Source organism: Cyprinus carpio, unplaced genomic scaffold, assembly GCF_018340385.1.
Source record: "Cyprinus carpio isolate SPL01 unplaced genomic scaffold, ASM1834038v1 S000006558, whole genome shotgun sequence".
Lineage (NCBI taxonomy): Eukaryota > Metazoa > Chordata > Actinopteri > Cypriniformes > Cyprinidae > Cyprinus > Cyprinus carpio.
Window position 1 is genome coordinate 207,108 of NW_024879220.1, and position 22,792 is coordinate 229,899.

Consider the following 22,792-nt stretch of genomic DNA (forward strand, 5'->3'; position numbering starts at 1 on the left):
CTGTACTGTAACAAGCTGCGCACAAGCGGAAGCAAGTTTTCATAATTTTTCGCACAAAATGGTTCAAGCATAACTTTTGAAGTTCTTAAAGAAAAAGATAACAGAAAAGGTATTCCTTGATTATAATTTAATGACATTCGCCGACATTATGTTATTGTGCTGTATGTGTGACTGTGAGGGATTGAGAGACGATAATAACCTGCCTGATTTATCTCAACTGCTCTGTGTACCCATAAATACACATGAACTAGACGAAATGACTGGCAACATGGGCACTATCTTCTCTAATACATTAGAAACTGTTGCCCCCATCAAATTGAAAAAGGTTAGAGAAAAACGTACTGTGCCATGGTACAACAGTAATACCCTCTCTCAAGAAAGAAACTCGTAGTCTTGAGCAAAAATGGAGACAAACTAACTTGGAAGTTTTTAGAATTGCGTGGAAAAACAGTATGTCCATCTATAGACAGGCTCTAAAAACTGCCAGGGCCGAGCATATCCACAAACTCATAGAAAACAACCAAAACAATTCAAGGTTTTTATTTAGCACAGTGGCTAGATTAACAAATAACCAGACGCCACCCGATCTAAATATTCCCTCACAGTTAAATAGTAATGACTTTATGAATTTCTTCACTGATAAAATAGATAACATCAGAAATACAATAACAAATGTAGATTCTACAGCGTCTAATACTTCGGTTTCATCTATCGCACACAAAGATAAACTGCAGTCCTTTACAACTATAGGACAGGAAGAGCTAAATAAACTTATCACTGCATCTAAACCAACAACATGTTTATTAGATCCTGTACCCACTAAATTACTGAAAGAGTTGTTACCTGTAGCAGAAAAAACCGCTTCTCAATATTATTAACTCGTCGTTATCTTTAGGTCACGTCCCAAAACCATTCAAGCTGGCGGTTATTAAGCGTCTTATTAAGAAACCACAACTAGATCCTAGTGAACTGGCAAATTACAGACCCATTTCATATCTTCCATTTATGTCTAAAATTTTAGAAAAATTTGTGTCTGCTCAATTGTGCTCCTTCCTGCAAAAAAATTATCTCTATGAAGAATTTCAGTCGGGATTCAGGCCCCATCATAGCACAGAAACTGCACTTGTTAAAATTACAAATGACTTGCTTCTTGTGTCAGACCAAGGCTGCATCTCATTGCTAGTTTTACTTGATCTTAGTGGTGCTGCGTTCGACACCATAGATCACGACGTACTCATAGATAGATTACAAAACTATACAGGTATACAAGGGCAGGCTTTAAGATGGTTTAGACCCTACCTGTCCGATCGTTACCACTTTGTTTATCTAAATGGGGAGTCATCTCATTTATCACCAGTAAAATATGGAGTGCCACAAGGATCTGTCCTAGGTCCTCTGCTATTTTCAATATACATGTTGCCCCTTGGTAATATCATTAAATTAAATTCAGATAAGACAGAGATATTACTTATTGGACCAAAAAACATTACACAGAATCTTGTAGATTACAATTTGCAACTAGACAGATGTACTGTTACTTCCTCTACTGTCAAAAATCTGGGTGTTATATTAGACAGTAAATTGTCTTTTGAAAATCATATTTCCCATGTTACAAAAACAGCATTCTTTCATCTTAGAAACATTGCCAAGCTACGAAACATGTTACCTGTTTCTGATGCAGAAAAGCTTCATGACCTCTAGACTGGACTATTGTAATGCACTACTAGCTGGTTGCCCTGCATCCTCAATAAACAAGCTACAGGTAGTCCAAAATGCAGTGGCTAGAGTCCTTACCAGGTCAAGAAAATATGATCATATTACCTCAATACTACAGTCTCTGGACTGGCTACCTATTAGGTTCCGTATCAGTTACAAAATATTATTACTGACTTATAAGGCCCTTAATGGTTTAGCTCCTGCGTACCTAACTAGTCTTCCACCATGCTACAATCCATCACACTCCCTAAGGTCACAAAACGCTGGACTTTTGATAGTACCTAGGATAGCAAAGTCCACTAAAGGAGGTAGAGCTTTTTCGCATTTGGCTCCCAAACTCTGGAAAAGCCTTCCTGATAATGTTCGGGGTTCAGACACACTTTCTCTGTTTAAATCTAGATTAAAAACACATCTCCTTGGCCAAGCATTCAAATAATACATCTCATAATTTTGGACTGCACTTATACCTGATCAAATGCGCATTATTATTCTTTACCTTGGGTTAAACTAATTAATTTTACTTGGCTGGAACAGCAGCTATGCTAATTATGTCTCTATTTGTCTCTCTGTTTTGCCACGGGATTTAATTTTTTAATTTTGCATAATAGGAGCCATCTAAAGGAGTACGCTTATTTTGATGTGTTAACTAACACCCACTTATGTGTGCGTGTGTGGACTCACGGGCTTGTCTTTGATGGTGGGGCTGGACACACACAGGTAGAGTTTCCCGTCCTCCTCCAGACAGGCTTCGATCAGCGCCTGAACTGAGCTCTCCTCTTGGAACAGGAGGAAGGCATAACCTAGACAAAAACCCTCAACAGTCACTCACTGTAACCATGACAGCTCGGTGTAACATACGATTTCTGACTGAATGAATAAAAACTAATCACAAGAACCAGAGGCACTGGGAGATTCTTGCTAGTTCTAGAGAACATTCATTATTACATATTCCATAATATTATTTAAAACATTTAAATTAGTACACTTCAAAAACAGAAAGAGAATTCTAATAGTTCTACTATGTGAAAAACAGTAATAGTGTCTAGTACAAAGTATGTACATGAAGGTTTCTGTTGCTGTGTTTGCTATGAATTTGGTGATTTTTCTAGAAGTACCTTTAGGGGGGAAGTAAGACTTGCTCTCTGCTTTGTGTGGCCAGTCAACAACCAGATGACCAAAGCGCCGAAAACTGCTTGTGATTTCATCTGTGGAAAAGATGAGTTTGTGACAACCAGACAGAGACTAGAGAGAGCAGCAGGAACTGCTGCAGATCCTTTTTCATAAAGATACATAATGATTTTTATGAGGTTAAGAACTTTAAAGCTGAAAATGTCAAATTCATTTTAAATATCACATAGGTATGTCACATACCATTCAAAAAATCATCCTTAAATACATACGTTACAGTTCAAAAGCTCTGTCAAACGAACCTTCATCGATATCAGGTGGCAGTCCACCCACAAACACTTTGCGGGAGAACCTCTCAATGCGCTCCCCGTTCTGATGGGGGTAACAGTGAGGAGATCCCAGGACCCCCGGGACCCCCTGGTTGCCATGGCCGTCATCTAGAAGGCTGTCATCAATGGGAAAGAGGGAGGAACGTCCTGTTAAAAAGTAAATGACAGGTAAGGACACTTCTTTTTCACCTGGTATTAATATCCATCTTTGGTGATCTGATCAGCAATACACATCTCAAATGCAACTCTGGTGACCACTGAAGAGGAAAGTCTCAAAACAAGGGCCCTTATTTTAGTGCAATGAATATATATTACATTAACAAGTGTATGGCGTTATTTCCCTGTCAAATGTCGAGAGCGCATTATTGTAGCGCGAAAGTACATTAATATAATATGCGAGCGCGAATCTCTCTGCTCGCGCGCGCGGGATATAATGTGCCCAAGCGCGAATCTCTGTGCTCGCGCACGGGATATAATGTGCGGAGCGCGAATCTCTCTGCTCGCGCGCGGAATATAATGTGCGGAGCGCGAATCTCTCTGCTCGCGCACGGAATATAATGTGCGGAGCGCGAATCTCTCTGCTCGCGGGAACTGGGCGCGCGCGCTCTCAGATACACGTTGCTCTGTTTTAAGAATTTTCTCTGGGCTCGCTCAGAGAGTATGCCCGCACTTAAAACATGTTCAGTGCAATCGCGAATCTCTCCTCTTCACTTAAAGTAATCGTGTATGTGCTTAGACTGTGTCCCGTGCGTTCGCGCATGGCCAAGTACTCTTCTCTTCGAATTCTTTCTTTGCTCTTGGCATAAACGCTGTCAAAACGGCAACAACCAATCAGAAATAGGCTTCAACGACTGACCAATGAAAACGCGACATTGTACATGGAATCTTATTGGTTGATATTGAACCGCACATGGAACACATGGAATAAGTTCACTGAAGTTCAATCAAGATGAGCCGAGATGGATCCGCCGAATCGACGATCTCAGGTAACCAGTTTTTGTTTTGTTTTGATGTTAAATATGTCAAATGTATCTTAGAAATGTCTGGGAAGAGGGCGATTGGATTATTTTACATATAAATTACCTAGACTGTCAACCACATTGTTCACACTACGTGCCATGCCCTGATAAGTAACACATTGTCTCTTGCAATCACACCAGTGATTAAACATTGTACGTAGCGAGATCAACTGCTAAATTCAAATCTGAACAAATATTTCGTAGGGGGCAAAATGCCCCGTAAAATTATGTTATCTATGGCTGTCACGAATGAAGTGATGTGAAATACCAGTGATTAAACATTAAGTACGTAGCGAGATCAACTGCTAAATTCAAATCTGAACAAATATTTCGGGGGAATAAGATAAGGGGGCAAAATGCCCCAGTAAAATTATGTTATCTATGGCTGTCACGAATAAAGTGATGTGAAATGAATGAAAAGTGTCATCTGCAATGGATTTTCTTTATCACGGATTGCAGCGTTGAGTGTTATAATCAATCACGCAGTGGTTTTTTTATTTATTTTGTTTTTTTTTTTTTTTTTTTTTTTTTTTTTATATATAAATTTCACTTTGAATGGGAATTGGTGTTAGTGTTGTGGTTGTGGTTGACAGTCTAGGTAATTTATGTGTAAAATAATCCAATCGCCCTCTTAATTTCTAAGTTACATTTGACATTTAACATAAAAACAAATAAAACTGGTTACCTGAGATCGTCGATTCGGCGGATCCAACTCGGCTCGTCTTGACTGAACTTCAGTTAACTTATTCCATGATGGGTCGTTCGCGAACTCTAAGAGCCGGCTCTTGTAGGTGAACGACGAGAGCTGGCTCGCATATCTGAAGAGCCGACTCTAAAAAAAATATATATAGCCTATAGAAATTAAATCATTATGTAATAATGAAATAATGGATGCATTTTATTTTATTTAAAATAATTGACTAATTCAAAGAAAAAAAAAATATTATATAGGCCTAAAGGCGCACATATTCGTTTCGACTGTCTGATCAGCCTCACATTCTGCTCCTGTCAATTATACACGAGGTGTCAACCAATTATATGGCATGAGGGAGGGGCCGAGCCATCACACACACCACCACACAAACAGTGTCAAACTCGGAGAAGAAACCGCATCAGCCCCTCAATAGTAAGGCAGCTTGCATTTCTGAATGCAAATCTCTCATAAACTAAAAATATGATCAGCATTGTGTGTGTGTGTTCATGCTAGTTATACAAAACATAACTAGTGAGATAGTTCATGCTGGTTATATAACATGCCAAAACAGAGGGACCAGTTTAATCCTTTCAGTTATTTATTTTTATTTAATATGGGTTCTATTTATGTTCTATTATTTTTCTTTAATATGGGTTCTATTATTCTAATCTATTCAGATTGTATTTGTTTTATAATGTTGTTGTTTCTATACATTAAAAAGTTGTAATTTATATGCAAATGTTTGATAGTATTCTTTTTTTTCATAACAAATCAATGCATTTTTAAAGAAATTGTGAGACATTGTATGATTTCATTTAATAATTTAATTAGAATTGTTTTCACACCTATCATAGTCAAAGCATTATTGTTTTTTAAAGAGCCGTTTGTGAGCCAAAAGAGCCGGCTCTTTTCAGTGAGCTGAGTCAAACGAGCCGGCTCACGAAAAAGAGCCGAAATGCCTATCAACCAATAAGATTCCATGTACGATGTCGCGTTTTCATTGGTCAGTCGCTGAAGCCTATTTCTGATTGGTTGTTGGCATTTTGACAGCGTTTATGCCAAGAACAACGAGAAAGAATTCGAAGAGAAGAGTACTTGGCCATGCGCGAACGCACGGAACACAGTCTAAGCACATACACGCTTACTTTAAGCAAAGAGGAGAGATTCGCGATTGCACTGAACACGTTTTAAGTGCAGGCATACTCTCTGAGTGAGAGCCCAGAGAAAATTCCCTTACAAGAGCAACGTGTATCTGAGAGATTCGCGCGCGCACCAGTTCCCGCGCGCGATCCTGCGCGCAGAGAGATTCCCGCTCCGCACATTATATTAATGTACTTTCGCGCTACAATAATGCGCTCTCGACATTTGACAGGGAAATAACGCCATACAAGTGGTTTTTCATGTCTAGGGTGCAGTAGGACATTTGACATAGCACATTTGTTTCTAACTACCTCTGAATGTGGTTTGAGTGATTGGATCAATCTGAACCCTGTTCACTCATATATTTAATGCTGTCCGATTGTGATCAGACCACCTAAGATAGATAATAACAATGTAATTTATTTATGTGCGTCAATGCATGTATGAATCATGGCTTGTGTCAGTGAACTGCGGCTCTCAGTCAGTATAAGCCTCAAAAACACAAGTAAGCCTCCACTATATTGATAAACTCATCAATTGTTGCTAGCGGTCAATGACGAGTTCACAAAGAGCATTGTACACACATATACACCATACACAGACACAGAATACTGCCATGCTAACACAGATAGCGTAACAAACAGTGGATTTTACCTCGTCGTCTCCCATAGCTCCTGGCTGCATGTGAACAAAAACAATACAGGACACTATGAAACAACTGACTGAAAGCTTATCTTCACGTTTGTTCCCTAAGGCGACAGATATACTTGACGGTAGCATGCAGATGGTGATATGACCAACATATATGACATAATTATTTTTTGCTGAAAATAAGGTTGTTACAATGCCGAAATTTTAGATACCAGTAAAACGGATACCAATTTTGATAGACTAATTGGATTTGATTAACAATAAGGACACAAACAGCAGCAGGTTTATTAGGCTGCTGTCACTTTAAGACCTAATGCACGGATCCGATGTACTAACACACATCCAATTTTCTCCCAACTGTTTGCAATCAAAACACCAACTGTGTTTGCATGAATACTTGCAAAAACAAACATTCAGTTAATTTTATTTATTTATTTATTTGGTGTAGCCTATTTCACCATTTAGGTGCAACCCAATTTAACTACAAATACCTACACATAATGTGATTTGTTGGAAAACGTACATCACAATTTGTAATAAAAAAGCATCAACCTGCAGCCTTAACCCTCAGTGTGGTGTGGGCAGGTTGTATGAAATGTCCAAATGAAACCTAATATAACATGCAAATTTGGAACCAATTTACCAAAATGCAAGGTTAGGAGACTGTGCTGAGCTGCAGTAGTCTGCATTTTATGACATTCTCATTAACTGTGTACAATCTGGCTGGAAAAGGTTGAAGATGTTGCACCTTTTTTATTTAAACAATTGATATACTACCCACCCCTAGACAGACCAGCATCAAAACCAGCATAAAACTGTCTTTTGTTTTCCAATAATGCATGAATAAACAATAATTAAAAGTTATTCTATATTCCAGAAAACCTCTTCACACCTTACTCCGAATAATCACATGATGCACAGCACAAGTTCCACTGGATCAACTGACTAATATTAGTGAAAGCTCTTAAAAATCATGTGATCTATACTAACACGTCCTTCTCGCTCATGTGATCCAAACAAGCTCCACGACCAGTTCAACAGCACACAAGACAGAGATGTCAGAGATGCCTATGCACATGATGAGGCCTGCATTTATCTAATGCATTGTAAGCCTAAGTAGACTGCAGAATCATTATCACCAAAGATTTCTAAGATCAACTTAGCTCACAATGCTTTCGCCAGGACAGGTTGGTCCCCACCCCATTGCCCCTCTTTTGTCCCTACTTTTTTAAAATTAATTTATAATTCATTTAATTTTCCTTTACTATAAAGGCAAAATCACAAAAGGATGAAATTATACACATGTGGTGGTTTCCTGCCACACTGCTCAGGTGTTCAGGATGCTTTTTTCGGTTAAATTCACTCCTGGAGTCCTGCTCCTGGACGGTCAACATCCTACAGAGTTTAGCTCCAGCTTGTCCCATGCCTCACCTGCCTGGATGGTCCTAGTTATTCTTAAGACCCCGATGAGCATGTTCAGGTGAGTTTGACAGGGATTGGAGCTAAACCTTGCAGCATAGTGGCCCTCCGGGATCAGTACTGGACACCTCTGGTTAACATGGACAATAGTGCACTGTGCTGATAATGAAAATTATGTCACACATGCCAAAGCGGGAATGCAGACAAGGTAAGTACTTTTGGCTTTAGAAATTGCTTTTGTTATTGTTAAGGTGTTGTAAGTGTTTTTGTCAGTGTGTTGCTAGGGTGTCTTAAGATGTATCAGTTGACCACTAGCAGCATCCAACAATAAGCACCCAAGACACCCTAGACACACACTACCGATATTTTCAATCAACAATGGTGATAATTGAAAATATCAGTACCAATAATTGAGACTATCGGTACCAATATTTTTAATTATCGCCATTGTTAATTCTCTCTGTTTGGCCAGTAAGTCTCAGAAGCGGGATTTTTATTTTGACAGCACTGAGACCCCAGTGCTTAAGCACACACTTACAGAATTTACTTAACATGTACACTGTGTTTGTGTACAGTGCCAGTGATGTAAATTTTGTCATTGTCACCATATATGCTTACTATACAAATGCAGCCCAATTTTTCCAACCGCATACACATTCAGCTTGTACATGTGACATGTGACAATTTTTTTGTTGCACTAATTAGTTGCTCCACAATGTGGTAACACTGGCCCAGCTTTTTGCTTCACAGTTGAAAAGGAAACTGAAGATTCACAATCTTAAGATTAAATCAAAGGTCTTCAACCCGGCTCATGGAGACCCAATGTGTGGCACATTATATTTCCAACCTGCTTCAACACAACTGCCAGTGATTTTTCAAGTGATCCTCAAGACATTGTTTAGCTGGGTTCGGGTGTATTTGATAGGGGTGGAGCAAAACTCTGCTGCGGGACACAGGTGCTGCATCCAAATATGCCTACTTCCTAGTCCTATACTACTAGAGTGGGTGAAAAATCTGTGTGTGAAAAGAGTAGGAAGTCCAAAATTTCATATCATATTAAAAAAAAAACAAAAAAAAGTACCCTGATGCTACTTCTTCTGAGATTCTGGAGTGCACATTCACTATCCCATGAAGCCATGGGAGAAGATCTGTGAATGGCAGTGAAGCGATGCAACTGATGGTAGCAGATCACATTGCAGTAACAACATGGCAGATCCAAAATTCATTTACTACCCATATTCATGCTACACAGAACATACTTATTTAACAGTCGTGAAGTAAGTTTCAACCCAAACATACTAGACAGTATGTGATTTCGGATGCAGCATGGGCCTCCAGAAGTAGGGTTGAAGACCTCTGAATTAAATGGTTGTAATCACAAATATTGCTTTATATGGACCATCCTGCTCTCCAAGATATTGGCATCGGCCATCAAAAAAACATATACTGCTGGTCCACCCCCAAAACCAATAATCTAGTCTCTAGATGTGGCTGAGGTCAATCCATCAATGTACCTTTGTTGTTAGTTATGAAGGTGTTAAATCTGTAACTGGGGCGGTACCTTTTCAAAAGGTACATGTTTGTTCCTAAAGGGTCCATTTTGGTACCTTAAAGGTACATATTAGAACCTAATAGGAACAAAAGTGTACCTTTTGAAAAGGTACCACCTCAGTGACAGCTTTTGTGCCTTTATTTCTGAGAGTGTATGTGAGAGGTCCACCAGACATAAAATGTAAGTATAACACATCTGTTTATGGGTTTGTTCAGATCACTAACCCTAAATATGAGCAAAAGCAGTCGTGATGCTTGACATAGTAAACACCACTGATTAAAGCAAACAAAACGAAGCCTTTTAGCTGCAACAACAGTTATTTTTAGAGTATAATCTATTTTGATCCAATTATCCAAAAAAGAAAGCAACAGCTGTTACTAAAATGTGTCATCACAAAAGAGCAAAGCACAATTCTGCCCAGCTTCAGAGGCTGTGATCCAAACTGAGAGTAGCGAATATCAGCCCAGCCAAACACAACGAGCAAGAGTTCAGTCACGTTGGCTAAAAATGGACGGAGTCCTACTAGCAGATGCTCCGTCTGAATGCAGCGAGCTGATTGGTCAGACAGGATTACCTCACCATGTATCAAATGAAAATGTCAAATTGTTGAAATCCAATTGCGGAACTATTCATTTGTAAAATGCAAAAATAATGCAAAAATAACAGGAAAATATGTGTAAAATAAAATTACGACAACAGGCATTACATCAACATAAATGAATTAAGACAGAACATTTGAGTGATATTAAGAGTATGTTACATCAATGTAAATAGCAACTTGTTTCACGCAGCCCGTCTTCATCACAAAGATTTCCGTCCTATATTGGACTGTTTTCTAATGTATTACAGACAGAAGAAAATTCCTATAGCTACTATAGCTACCACTGTATAATTACCATGGGATTGAGCATTAGGAGGCTGTGTGGGGGCGTCTGGGTGGGGGCATCGCATGAGGATTGGAGAGTGAGAGAGGGAGAGAGAGGTATCAAACATATAGCCACATGCCAGCCTTATAAAACCTACAGAGCTGCATATGTAGGGAGACATTTTAAGCATCTAGATCCCAGATTGCACTGCAACAAGCTCACTGGAACAGACAGGCTGTTTTTATGTGTTGCATTGTATCTTTAGATTAGCAACATGCTAACAACAGAGAATCAGTTGACTGGTCCTCTCATGCGCTTCATGTGAAGAGTAGTTTTTTCCTTATATTTTAATACTAGAACTGCCCGCGTTCACACCATTTACAAAAACTATCATTTTAATTATTTGAGAATAGTCTGCATCACAACTACAATGATAACAACAGAGGAATAATATATCTTTGGAATCACTTTCACAATGACTTCCCCAACTAATGAATGATAAAAACCCTGACAGCTAATCAGAATCCCTCGGATTTAAAGCATTTAAAGAGGTAGACGATATAACTGCAGTGTTAAACAGACTGATATTGTGCACTGGTATCAATGCTAAAATAGTTATTATCACAGGCCTTATAAGAGGTTCTAATTCTATCAGGATTGTGAAACAAAGCCCTTGTCTCTCATGAGGAATGTTTCTAGAAATGATGAACTAGCTTTGCTCTGTTACTAGGTCACCCTTAAGTTTGACCCCAGTCATGTGACATACAAACATAGAGCGTCAAATCTGAAGCTCTGTCACATGACACATACCAGTTGAAACATGAGCATTTAAGACACAGAAAAATTTACTTTGAATCTGTGTTTTGTCAGTGGCTCTGCAACATGGGGGATGGTTAGGATGATTTCAAGGGCCCAACCAAAGTGAGGGGCCCGTCAGATAGAGAGAAGGACAAATTGAAATGATGAAAAATGAAATTCTGCTGATTTGTCACACAGTTAATGTCATCTAGGTGTCTAACATTAAGTTTTGTCGAAATTGCAAAATGGCTTGTGTCAGTCTTGAAATTATCAGTAAGAATATTCTGAAAACCACAAAGCAGTCGGTATTATTTATTTATTTATTTATTTTGCATTGAGTTCAATAGTTTTCAAGCAAAGGCATTTTCATAAATTTATGGAGTTACATCATTTATGCTAATTTCTATACTGTCCAGCAAATTTTCTTTTTATAAAGTAAAAAATTATTTTTGTAAATGGAAAGAAAACATTTAATGTTAAATATATAAAATACATATCTAAAATTAAAATATATAATTCTTTTGTAGTTTTGTAGAAAATGTTGGCAGAACAAGTCAAATGTGAGTATTTTTTTTATTATTATAATTTTTTGCAAGGCTTTTCTTTTAAATATGCTATTTTTTTTTTCTTTTGGATTTTGGGGTCAAATGTGGAAACCTGGACATGCTGTCCTGAGATTATCCATAATCTAGTTTGACAGATTTTTTAGAAAACATCCAGGTACACAGAGAATCAGCTGTGTAAGTCCTCTTAACACACACACACCATCTGTTGTCCAGTTATTAAACGCGGATGCTCCTAGAGACATTACAATGTTTCACAGAGCTCTCATCGTCTATCCACAGTGAATCAAACTATTGTTTCTCGTTTCATCTGCTTTGTGATTAAGCACAACATCACAAGGGACAAACCAATACTGTATAGCAGTCTGATATCTCTGCCAAGTGTTTAATATTTCAACAGCACGGTGTTGTTTTTTGAACGCTTTAGCGAGAGTCAGCACATTCCCTGATGCTGGCATCCTCTCGTGACGACCCATTAACCGAATCATCGTTCATTAAAACAGGTTTCTTAGAAATGTGGTTCGCTCAGCACATCTCCCATGATCTGTTCGATTAAGCGCATGATGCCATGTTTGAAAAGCTAAAGCACAGGTAGCTTTGCTGATAAAACGTGTAGATCACAATCTGGTAGTTTTATACTATTAAGCCCGCAATTTCCAGATTTTTGAAAGTTATATTACTTGATTTGTGACAGAAACAGCATATTCCAGAGCATCTGGAATAATTTCTATTATATATTGTTATGTGCACATCGACAGAAACCAGCATTAAATTATAGTGTTAACTGCGGCAGTAATTTAGAACGACTGCATTATTAGTCATGCACGAAATCATGTTGACCGTAGAGACCCACATTCATTCTCCTGTCTTTTATCTGTCACACACACGGTGGCAGAGTGTGTCCTGTGCTAAATATAGCCGTACCCACGCCCTGCCCTCTCTGGGTCTCTGCAGTGAGTGCCGCCCCATGTGTCTGGTCCATCTGCTCCAGCAGGCTGAGCGAGAAGAGAGTAAGTGTAGCGCAGTGCCACACCCTGGTCACAGCACCACACGCACCTCTCTGCCCTCCTATGACGCAGACACTCGTGCTCAATGCAAAATAAAGCAAAAGGACTTGAGAGAGTGCATTACAGTTCTTTTACCATGATTAGATATGAACCATGAAGTACCTGAAACCTCCGACATTAAAATGCTGTTGGCAACCTATTTATTGGACGATATTCTGTGTGTAAAAGGTTTAGGAGAGGACTTGATGGTATCCATCGAGACTTCACCTGATTGTGAAAAGTGGGCGTAAGATACCAAAACATATGGAGGTGGATGAAGGAAAGGGGTGAAAATGATGTCAACCAAAATGGAAAGTCATTTCAGAGGCCTAGCATCCCTTGTGAAAAAGAAGTGCACTTATTTGTATTGAATGTGCACTTGTAGTACATTTTATAAAAGTACATTTAAAACTAAACTGTACTTACAAATAATATATTAATGAAATAAAAGGTCATTTAAATGTACATAAAGAGAGACACATGACTGTTGCACTTTAAAGTGCACACTAAAAGTGCATTTTAAATCATCATGTTTTAATAATCTTTTGCCGTGATTTAAAGAAGTACATTTTGATATATTGATGAATATACTAAAGCACATGGTAAAGTACTTTAACTGTTAGAGTATTTTTTTCATATTCATTTACAGTTATTAGATATTTGAAATATAGTAAATTGCAATCAGATCATTACAAATGTGTTATTTTAAGTATATGACATTACAGTTCAATAAAAATGACATTTGAAAGTATTTTTTAGTTTAGCATAAATGTTTGTCAGTACATTATGTAGTAATTACGAGATTGTATATTAAGGATGTACTCACTGTCATACTTCAAAACCATTCCGCTTATTGCCTTTAATATAAATTTAAAATGTAACGCATTTAATTTAATTACAATTCAAATGCAATTGTGTGGTTTGAAAACACTACATATAAATGGATGCTAAACTTATGTTACTTTTCACAAGAGCGCAATCCTGATTATTTAAAGATAATTGGAGTAATAACGTGTTGATATGTTGGCGTCATAATATGTTTAATACTCAGGGGACAAAATAATCAAACTGTGATTTTCATACTGACATTTCCTATTTCACACTACCTCAAGCCTCAACTTATTGGCTTATGTTTAGACTCATTTATGGATAAAAACAAGACAAAAATACAAAAGACAACATGTTTGTGCTTGTTTGTGTTATGTGTATAGGTGTGAGTATACTGGCTGTTTTGCAACCTCTCTGAACTTCATCAGATCTGATTTTAGAGCACAAATTATCTGTTTCATAACCAGATTTTTGATATTAAGAAAGCATTATCGCTGGAACCACACCATTGCAAAGCTCAAAATAATCTTCTAAACATATTTTCCTTTTATTTCAGTTAAATCCATTAATGAAAATAAGCTAAATACGGTACAAATGCCAGATCTTCTTTGACAGTGATGAAGACAGACCTCATATGAAGCCTTCTACGACTCTCATGGTGAGCAGGGAATGGATCTTACCCTTCAGGGGGTCCTGCTGCGCCGCCCTCATGATGTCAATCAGGGAGCTCTCCAACGAGTGCATGTTCAAGCTGTCGTACATCCTGGACCGATCCTGAGGAAAGAGAGAGTTGAGGAACGTGTTCAATATGTGCAATACCGGATGTAGTCTGTTTGGGATTATGGGATTGCATGCAGCAAACACTAATGCGGTCAGGAGCAAACGTGCACACTTGAACACATGTGGAATGGCATTTTTTTTCTGAATCACCTGAATACTGAATGCCGCTGGAATGTTGTGTTGTGGAGCTGTCATGAGTGGAATTAACCTGCTTTGTTTTAGGTTTAGTGTATTTTTGGACTGAACGTTCAGCCAAACTAGTCTTACCGCGTGGCTGTTTTTAGGCAGAACGAAACCAACGTGTGTGTGGGAGATTTGTGAGTGTCGCTTGTTTTTGTTATTCAGTTGCATTACCAGAATATCCCTCTTCCCTTCTGTAGACGTTTATAAAGCGACGTCCCCATCTCCCAGTCACAACAACCTGCCTAACAAACATGCCACAGATCTCTGAGTCATTACCGCAACGAGACCCAAGCAGGAATGTGAACACAAACAGAGCTCTCTGCCACCGCGGCCCAGTAGTTAAGTCACTGGTTGGGTACATTTTTAACAGCAATGGCCAAAAAAAAACATTGTATGGGTCCAAATGATACATTTTTCTTTTATGGCAAAAATAGTAGGATATTAAGTAAAGATCATGTTCAATTAAGATTTTATAAATTTCCTACATAATATATCAAAACATCAATTTTGTGTTAAGTAATATGCATTGCTAAGAATTCATTTGGACAACTTTAAAGGGGATTTTTTCTCAGTATTTTGATATTTTAGGCAGACTGCCTCAGATTCCAGATTTTCAAACAGTTGTATCTCAGCCAAATTGTCGCGATCCCTAATGAAACCATACATCAATGGAAAACTTATTTAGTTCAGCTTTTAGATTATTTATAAATCGCTATTTTGGAACAATTTGACACTAATTGACCACCGGTTTTGTGGTCCGGGATCACAAATGTCTTAGGACACTTTTATAAAGTGCACTTACTGTAATACAATATCAAATAAACATCTTTTAAGGCGGTACATTTTAAATATTTTATAATCTAAAATGTAACAATTGAATTGTTATACACTTATTTTGATGTGTTAAATAACTACTAACACACATGCCAGAGGGTACGAGTAGTACAACGAGGTACATTTACTTGAGTCATTTTTTTGGGTAATGATACTTTGGAGTATATTTAAATATGGGTACTTTTACTCTTACTTAAGTAGATTTTTACGTGAAAAAACGGTACTTTTACTTCATTACTGTGTGGCCACGCTCCTCTCGTTACTTTATCTTAATGCAATACAAGTTTTAAATGCTTCAGTTATTCCAAACGTGCTGTCTACTTTCTCTGGGCATTTATGAGCGATGCGCATTCATGCGAAGATTCATTCGTTTTGAGTCTCATTCTGTTCAAAAGCTTGATCCGAAACCAGTTGGCAAACCAGTGAATTGATTCGTGATCAGTTTTGAATGATTTTGTTCAGTTCCTGCGCACGCGCTGAGCGATCTGAAGCAGTTCACTCAGAGTTGTAACAGAAAGTTAGAACATCAAGAGCGTTGAAGAAATCGGCTTTGGATCTACAGTCAAATGAAAGCAAATCTGCAAAGGCTTATTGTTTGCTAGCGATGAAGATCTTTATTAGATTAACAACCGAGTGTGTGCGTACTTACGGTTCGACAGTAGACTAGGCTACGATTCGATTACAGTACACGAGACCACTATGACATTACCAGTTTGCTGTCACGTGTAACGTATAAATTAAATACAATGTATCTAATTTTTACATTAACTAAGCTGTCATTAGAGTAGAAATGATACCCTCCAAACCCGCGGTTAGCTCTGTTCCAGAAGGAATGCCTTCACATAGGACACAATTACTATTGATACTTCCACAATATTTATGCTTGCAGAAATATACATGTTACATTTTGCAGAACAGACAGAAGACGATCCGCCAATGTGCATTTGGTTGTTATGTTCAGATGTTTGGTAACTTAGCCGTTGTGTGAGGAGTTTTCACTCTTATTCGTGTCAGAGGTTATTTATATAAAATACATAATTAATATACTTTTAAAATATAGTTTAATTCAGTGATGCAAATCAGACTTTTTTCATCAGCTGTTACTCCAGTTTTCAGAGTCATATGATCCTTCAGAGATCATTCTGATATATTGATTTATTACCACGCGTGAAAACTGTTTTTCTGCTTCATATTGTTTTGGAACATTTGATGAATAAGAAAGCTAAAAACGAACATCATGATAGTAAATCCACATATTGGAATGATTTCTGAAGGATTATGTGACACTGAAGACTGGCATGTAAAGGCTGATAAAAAAATTTAAATACTATACACACCCACACACATCACACACAACATACATACATTACATTGTAGTCTATATCCTAAATAAAAATGGACTATAGATATACAATATATGATCCAAAGTAACTAGTAACTAACTACTTGAGTAGTTTTTTTATCCAATACTTTTTTACTCTTACTCAAGTAACTAGTCAGCTAGTTACTTTTTATTTTTACTTGAGTCAATATTTCGATAAGTATCTTTACTTTTACTTGAGTACAGTTTTTGGGTACTCTACCCACCTCTGCACACATGTTAATAGCCATTTGAACAAAAGGTGTTGTCAAATATAATTAACATTTAAAGCTAATAAAAATTTCATGCCACAAACTAGCAATACAATCCCTATGAGGTCTGCAAAACATTACATTCAGTTAACGACTTAAATTTATTAAAACTAATTCCATAATAAACTCCCTTTAAAAAAATACTCAAAATCAAATTTACTAAAAAAGTCGTTATTCAGCGTACTTAACCATTAAATATATGGCATTTTTAGTAGCTAAAATATAACGATTTGACTAATTCTCTAAACCAAAATACCAATGTTAGGGTACTGCAGTGTACATTTAGTCTAAATGTTGGGACCCTCCTTAAACAACGATCTAACAACCACCGTTTTTAACAGTATAAGTTACCAAGCCCACGTGTGAGATGTGTGTTTAAAATCATACCTAACTAGTAATAAATTATTAAAAGCCATACAAATGCATCGGGGAGTAGCGCATAAAATCAAGTCTGGTCCTCTAATTCGTTAATATACTTTTGCACTCTTAAAATATGCTACAATATGAAGTTGACTGGAGTAAACAAATAATATAAATCACATGTAGCACAATAATCCATTGTTTATAGCGATATCCACAGGCTCTGACGATAGGACTATCGTAGACAATGGAGCAGACCGCCCTAACACTGGTGCCACTTCTGGTGGTGGCTGAGATTATGGCATAACATTGCGGGGCTCTCCTTCCGGGTTTAAAGGGCCACGGCTCCCTTCAGCAATCGCTAGTTTGTGAGCCCTCCATACTGTCATTTGAGGTTACGAGCATTATCGGCGGGCCAGATAAGTGCGGCTAACTCCCTCCCGGCTGCAGCAGAAACTGCAGACTCCCTCTTTCGCCAGTGAGAGATTGGTTGATTCCAACCACGTCAAACTGATCCACGTAGAACAGCTGCAGAGACGAGATCTCCCTTCCACTGCACAAAGAGGCTGCAGGTTCCATGAAGATGCAGCGAGAGCTCGGCCTAATTGATATATGCATCGGCTCCTCTTCTAGCGTGCAGGTAGGGCTTGCCAGACGACGCTCATAACTGGCTGATAGCGCCTTGTAGACAAAGAGTTAAAGGGCACTTCCCTGGTCACCCTGGCCACAAAGGAAATTCATTAATAATAGGGAACCCATTAAGTACGTGTAGGGTCACAGCATGCGTATTTTGGGGGACAAACTAAAAAAAAATGTTGACTCTTGGGATAATCTTGTCCTGGGTATGACTTTTAAGTTCTGTTTGGGGAGCATCTCTGGACATTTGGAATATCATATCTGCGGCTCCAAGCCCTCCCCCAGGACAGCAGTGCCATAATTATGCTGGATACGGATTTGGCTATCAGAATAGAGTAAGTGCGTAACTTGTGAAGTGCTGTGTTATTGGTCAAGGTTAACGGCCACGTGAGCCAAGTAGAGCAGATAATAATATACCACAGGAGCTTGGCATCATGTGTAACTCGTTTAGCTAACAATTACCTTAAACTAAACACAAGACATCATAGCGGAGTTATGACAGACTCTCGGATGAGGGATTGGATGCATGGCATGGTAATGTACAGGACAATGTTACCAGAAATTTGTGTCTTGGCGGAACTAGCATCAAATAGATCTGCCACGCTGTGCTGCATAACATGTAAGAGAACATGATTGTGAGTACGCCAATACAATTCCCAACATGATGCTGTGAGCATGTGTAAGAAATATTGCGACGAAGTTTATAATCAACATGAAAGACACGCCCATATTCCTAGCATCAAGAATCATTGTCAGAGCAGATCTATACAGGTGGAGCTGGGGAAGGGGGAGGGGAGGGTTCTGAAGCAAGCTGCAGACTGAATACGGCAGGCACTAGCATATTTGATATGTTGAGCAGCAAGCTCATTGGCTACCGTCTTGATTACTAGGGAGAGAGAGGATGTTCGAACAAATCAGCTGTGTCATGTCAATTTGATATCGGAATACACTTAAGTCACGGATTCAAATTTGAGACCTATCGGAATGCGCCATCTAGATTTCATGCCAAAAACTCTGTAACACATTGTACTTATCTCCCCCCCTCCTCCTTCCCGCCCCATCTGTTCCTGCTCTTTTAGAACAGAAGATGATCTCTGGATACGCAGAGCAATCGCGGAGACGGAAGGAGAGGACAGGATGAGGAGAGAGGAGAGCTGTGGAAATGTGAGGATCAAAACAACCCGTTATGGAAAATAACAAATACCGTTAGATAACTAGTAGAGTCGGACCTGTTCTGAGATGAGGAGGAAAAGAAAGTGATAACGCCAGACAGCATGATAGAGTTCCTCATTCAGTTTGTAGTGTCGGCATTAAAGGAATTAGCTGTGACGTGCCAAACACTCATCTGATCCGAAATTAAGTACAAGAAACAATGAACTGAGTAATTAGACCACACCAATATTACCAACCCACCGCTGTTGACGGACTCGAGAAGCACTTTAAATATGTCAAAACAAAATTTGGTTAATACAAGCAAGCACATATTGAAGATCTACAGCCGTTAGCACAAAGGAAAGGCTGAATAAGATTAGCCGAGAGTTGAGGGTAAAGAAGGGCTAAATAGTACCAGTATTTGGTACCATGTGATACTAAAGGTGCATCCCAAATTCCGGACTATTGCACTATTTCTATGAGCGTTCTGTCGTATAAATAGTGCGAAGTAGTGCGTCCATCACTGACAATAACAAATAAGAAAAGGGTACATTGTCAAATACCCGGGATCATCACTTAAATAACCGAGAAAATTAAGGGTCGACTGTTGGACGCTTCACTGCACTCAACTGTCGCAGCTGTTATTAGGTCACGAAGGGGGAAGGGCTAGTACAAGATTCTGATTATTATGACAAAAATGTCATGGTGTACATAGTACATAGTGAATAAGTGCATAGTGTATTAGTGCATTATTGGGACACACAGTATAACTTGAAAAGTAAATATTAGCTTAAAGCCAAAGTGAGAGGAGAAATTCTTGAGTAGGGCTGGACAATATATTGAATATTTTCTTTATATTGGCAACCTTTATTATTTATTAAGTTTTTTGGTAACATAAAACATTGTGAAATATCAAGTACTGATGATGTCATCTTTTACTCACGTGCTGTACATCTTGTACAGCTTTTTTTAATTTACATTTTAGTATGCAAATAGGTTCAACCCTGTTGTGTTACATATAAATTCAGAAGAACTGAATGGTTTGTTGCCCACCATCACTCAAAAAATGTTTCACATAAGCGTGGTGATTTAAATGTAAAAACATCCTGGATTATTTTCTACGTTTTATTATATTTTGCTTCTTGCATTAATTATTTTTTTTTTTTTAATAATTTGTATTTTTTATTACAGTAGTTTGGTTGAAATGATTAGTACCTTCTATATAATATATACAAGTACTGTTCAAAATTTTGGAGTTGGGAACATAGTCAGGTTTTTGAAAGAACTGTCTTCCTCTCAGCTAGGCTGCATTTATTTGATAAAAAACACAGTAAAACAGTAATATTAAAAAGTTGTTTTCTATTTTAATTATATTTAAAAATTTACCCCAAACTGTTGTTTGAACGGGTCAACTTCTTACATCTACTTTTTATGTATTTGTAAACCCCATTTCAGAGGAAATATTACCTCCCAGTCCAGTGCCAGGAGGAAGGAGGAAAATCAATAAACTAACAGGGTTGATGGCATGCGAGCAGGGAGATTCTGTGAGATTAATGTGCATTTCATTAGTCCCAGGTGGTCACACTAACAGCAAACAGGAAATGAAAACAGACTGAATTGATTTTGCCAAAAAGCACACTGACGCTAGAAGGGCTAGGTGTAATTTTGTTCTCCAAGCCAGGACAAACCAAACAACCGACACAGCAGTGCTCTACTGGATTAGGTTTATTTTTGTCCAGAACTGAGTTCAGCCAGTGAGAATCAGCCCGAGTCAAACAATAATGAAGGCAGAGGACAGTTTCTTCAAGATGAAACGCCAAAACCCTTGATGGACCTCGCTGTGTGAGCCATCACTGTCTTCAGATCCTGTAGAAGGTCCTGAATGTACTCGTGATCAACAGAGAGCTGAAACCACCACACACGAGACATCTGCTGCAGATGCACATTCTGACCAGCAATTAAATTACAGCATGGGCCGCCCATCCCTGGCCGAGTGCTTCAGTGCTCATCCCAGCACACATACATACCTGCAGCGGCAGCAGTAGGTTGCTGTTGTTGTCGGTACGGAACATATTTTCTTCGATCCAGGATTATTTAGGGCTCCCAGAGCGCCGGCGGAGCGGGAAACTTGGGCGGAGCGATGACGTACTGGAGAAGGGTTTCTTCATGGGAGCAGATCTGGTTGATCGAGCCGGGCCACCCATGCCGCCCCCCGCGCCGGTGGTCCCTCCCCCAGGACACCCCTCCAGAGGTCCAGCCGCTGCCCTGATGGCTGCCCCACGGCGACTGCTTCATCATGGGCTACACACAGACAGAAAGTACAGTTAGGTACAAAACACAAGCACTTGAATGCAAACGCTAGATTCAACGGTTCACTCGCGACCATCTTGGGAACGCACTCGGCCATCTATTTTTAGTCAGGCATGTATCTAGCTGAATGGGGAAATAACAAAATCTCAATACATACTTGCCAAACTCACATTTCTATGACATTTCAAATCAGCAATAAAATCTGACATGAATGAATAAACTGTATATTCCAGATGATAAGCTGTACACGTTAGGTATTAGTAGTATTGAAGAAAGAGCATTTATATTGGACAAAAACCTGCTAACTTGTTTTTGTTGCAATGAGTGCACAATTGGTAGTGTATTTCAAATTTCCCAAGTATAAAAACTGTATTTGCAGATAATATAATATTAATGGCTACTTAAGTGTGCTTAAAGAGTTCACTTTCTAAAGAGTTTGCTTTCTTTCACTTAAGTATTTTTTTTACAAAGTGCACTTTGTAATAATGTCAAATTAAAAGTTTTTACTTAAAGTACCATTTCAATCGTCTTTATTATTATTATTATATTATTATTATTTGTACTTTAAAGAAGTACAACTTATTTTGATGTGTGGACTTAAAATAACAAAGCACTGTAGAGGAATTGATTATAATTTAAGAACTGTTGATATACATTCAAAGTTGTATTTTCAATAGACTACCTTTTTATTACAAATGTGTAATAACAAATATATAAATATGACATACAAGTTTCAATTATATTTAAGTATATTTTAGTTGATCATTTTGTCAGTACATCCAACAATACACTTTATCCATATTTCAAAGGAAATAGAATTATGAAATTACACATAAAATATGCTTTAAATCTGGATCAAAAGCACTCTAAAATTCAGTTAATTCGATTAAATATAAAATTAAACTTTAAATTTAGACTGTGATGACACATTTCAACAGTCATCAGCATCGTAAATCCTTGAAAGTTTTTTAGATTTTGATATTTTTTAAAAGTGCATGTACATTTATAATTCTATACTTTGTTATTATATCTCATTTTGCATCAAAATTACAAAAAAAAAGTAGCGCTAAAGTGAGGGTGTTTCTAATGCAGTGTCTATAGGACGGATGGTAAATTTGACACATCGTTAATGTTAACGACTTTTTAATTGAAAGTC

General features: G+C 38.1%; 1 protein-coding gene across 1 annotated transcript in view; it reads right to left on the reverse strand.

Annotated features, from left to right (window-relative positions):
• LOC109073043 (cytoplasmic polyadenylation element-binding protein 2-like) overlaps positions 1–22,792 on the reverse strand; it is a 33,862-nt gene that overhangs the window by 6,126 nt on the left and 4,944 nt on the right. Inside the window, exons 2-7 of the mRNA XM_042754618.1 lie at positions 21,455–21,627; positions 14,430–14,578; positions 6,681–6,704; positions 3,147–3,320; positions 2,832–2,921; positions 2,398–2,516 (exon numbers count right to left, since the gene is read on the reverse strand). Of these exons, the coding sequence (XP_042610552.1) occupies positions 2,398–2,516; positions 2,832–2,921; positions 3,147–3,320; positions 6,681–6,704; positions 14,430–14,578; positions 21,455–21,627 (729 nt within the window). The remainder of the gene's footprint in view (positions 1–2,397; positions 2,517–2,831; positions 2,922–3,146; positions 3,321–6,680; positions 6,705–14,429; positions 14,579–21,454; positions 21,628–22,792) is intronic.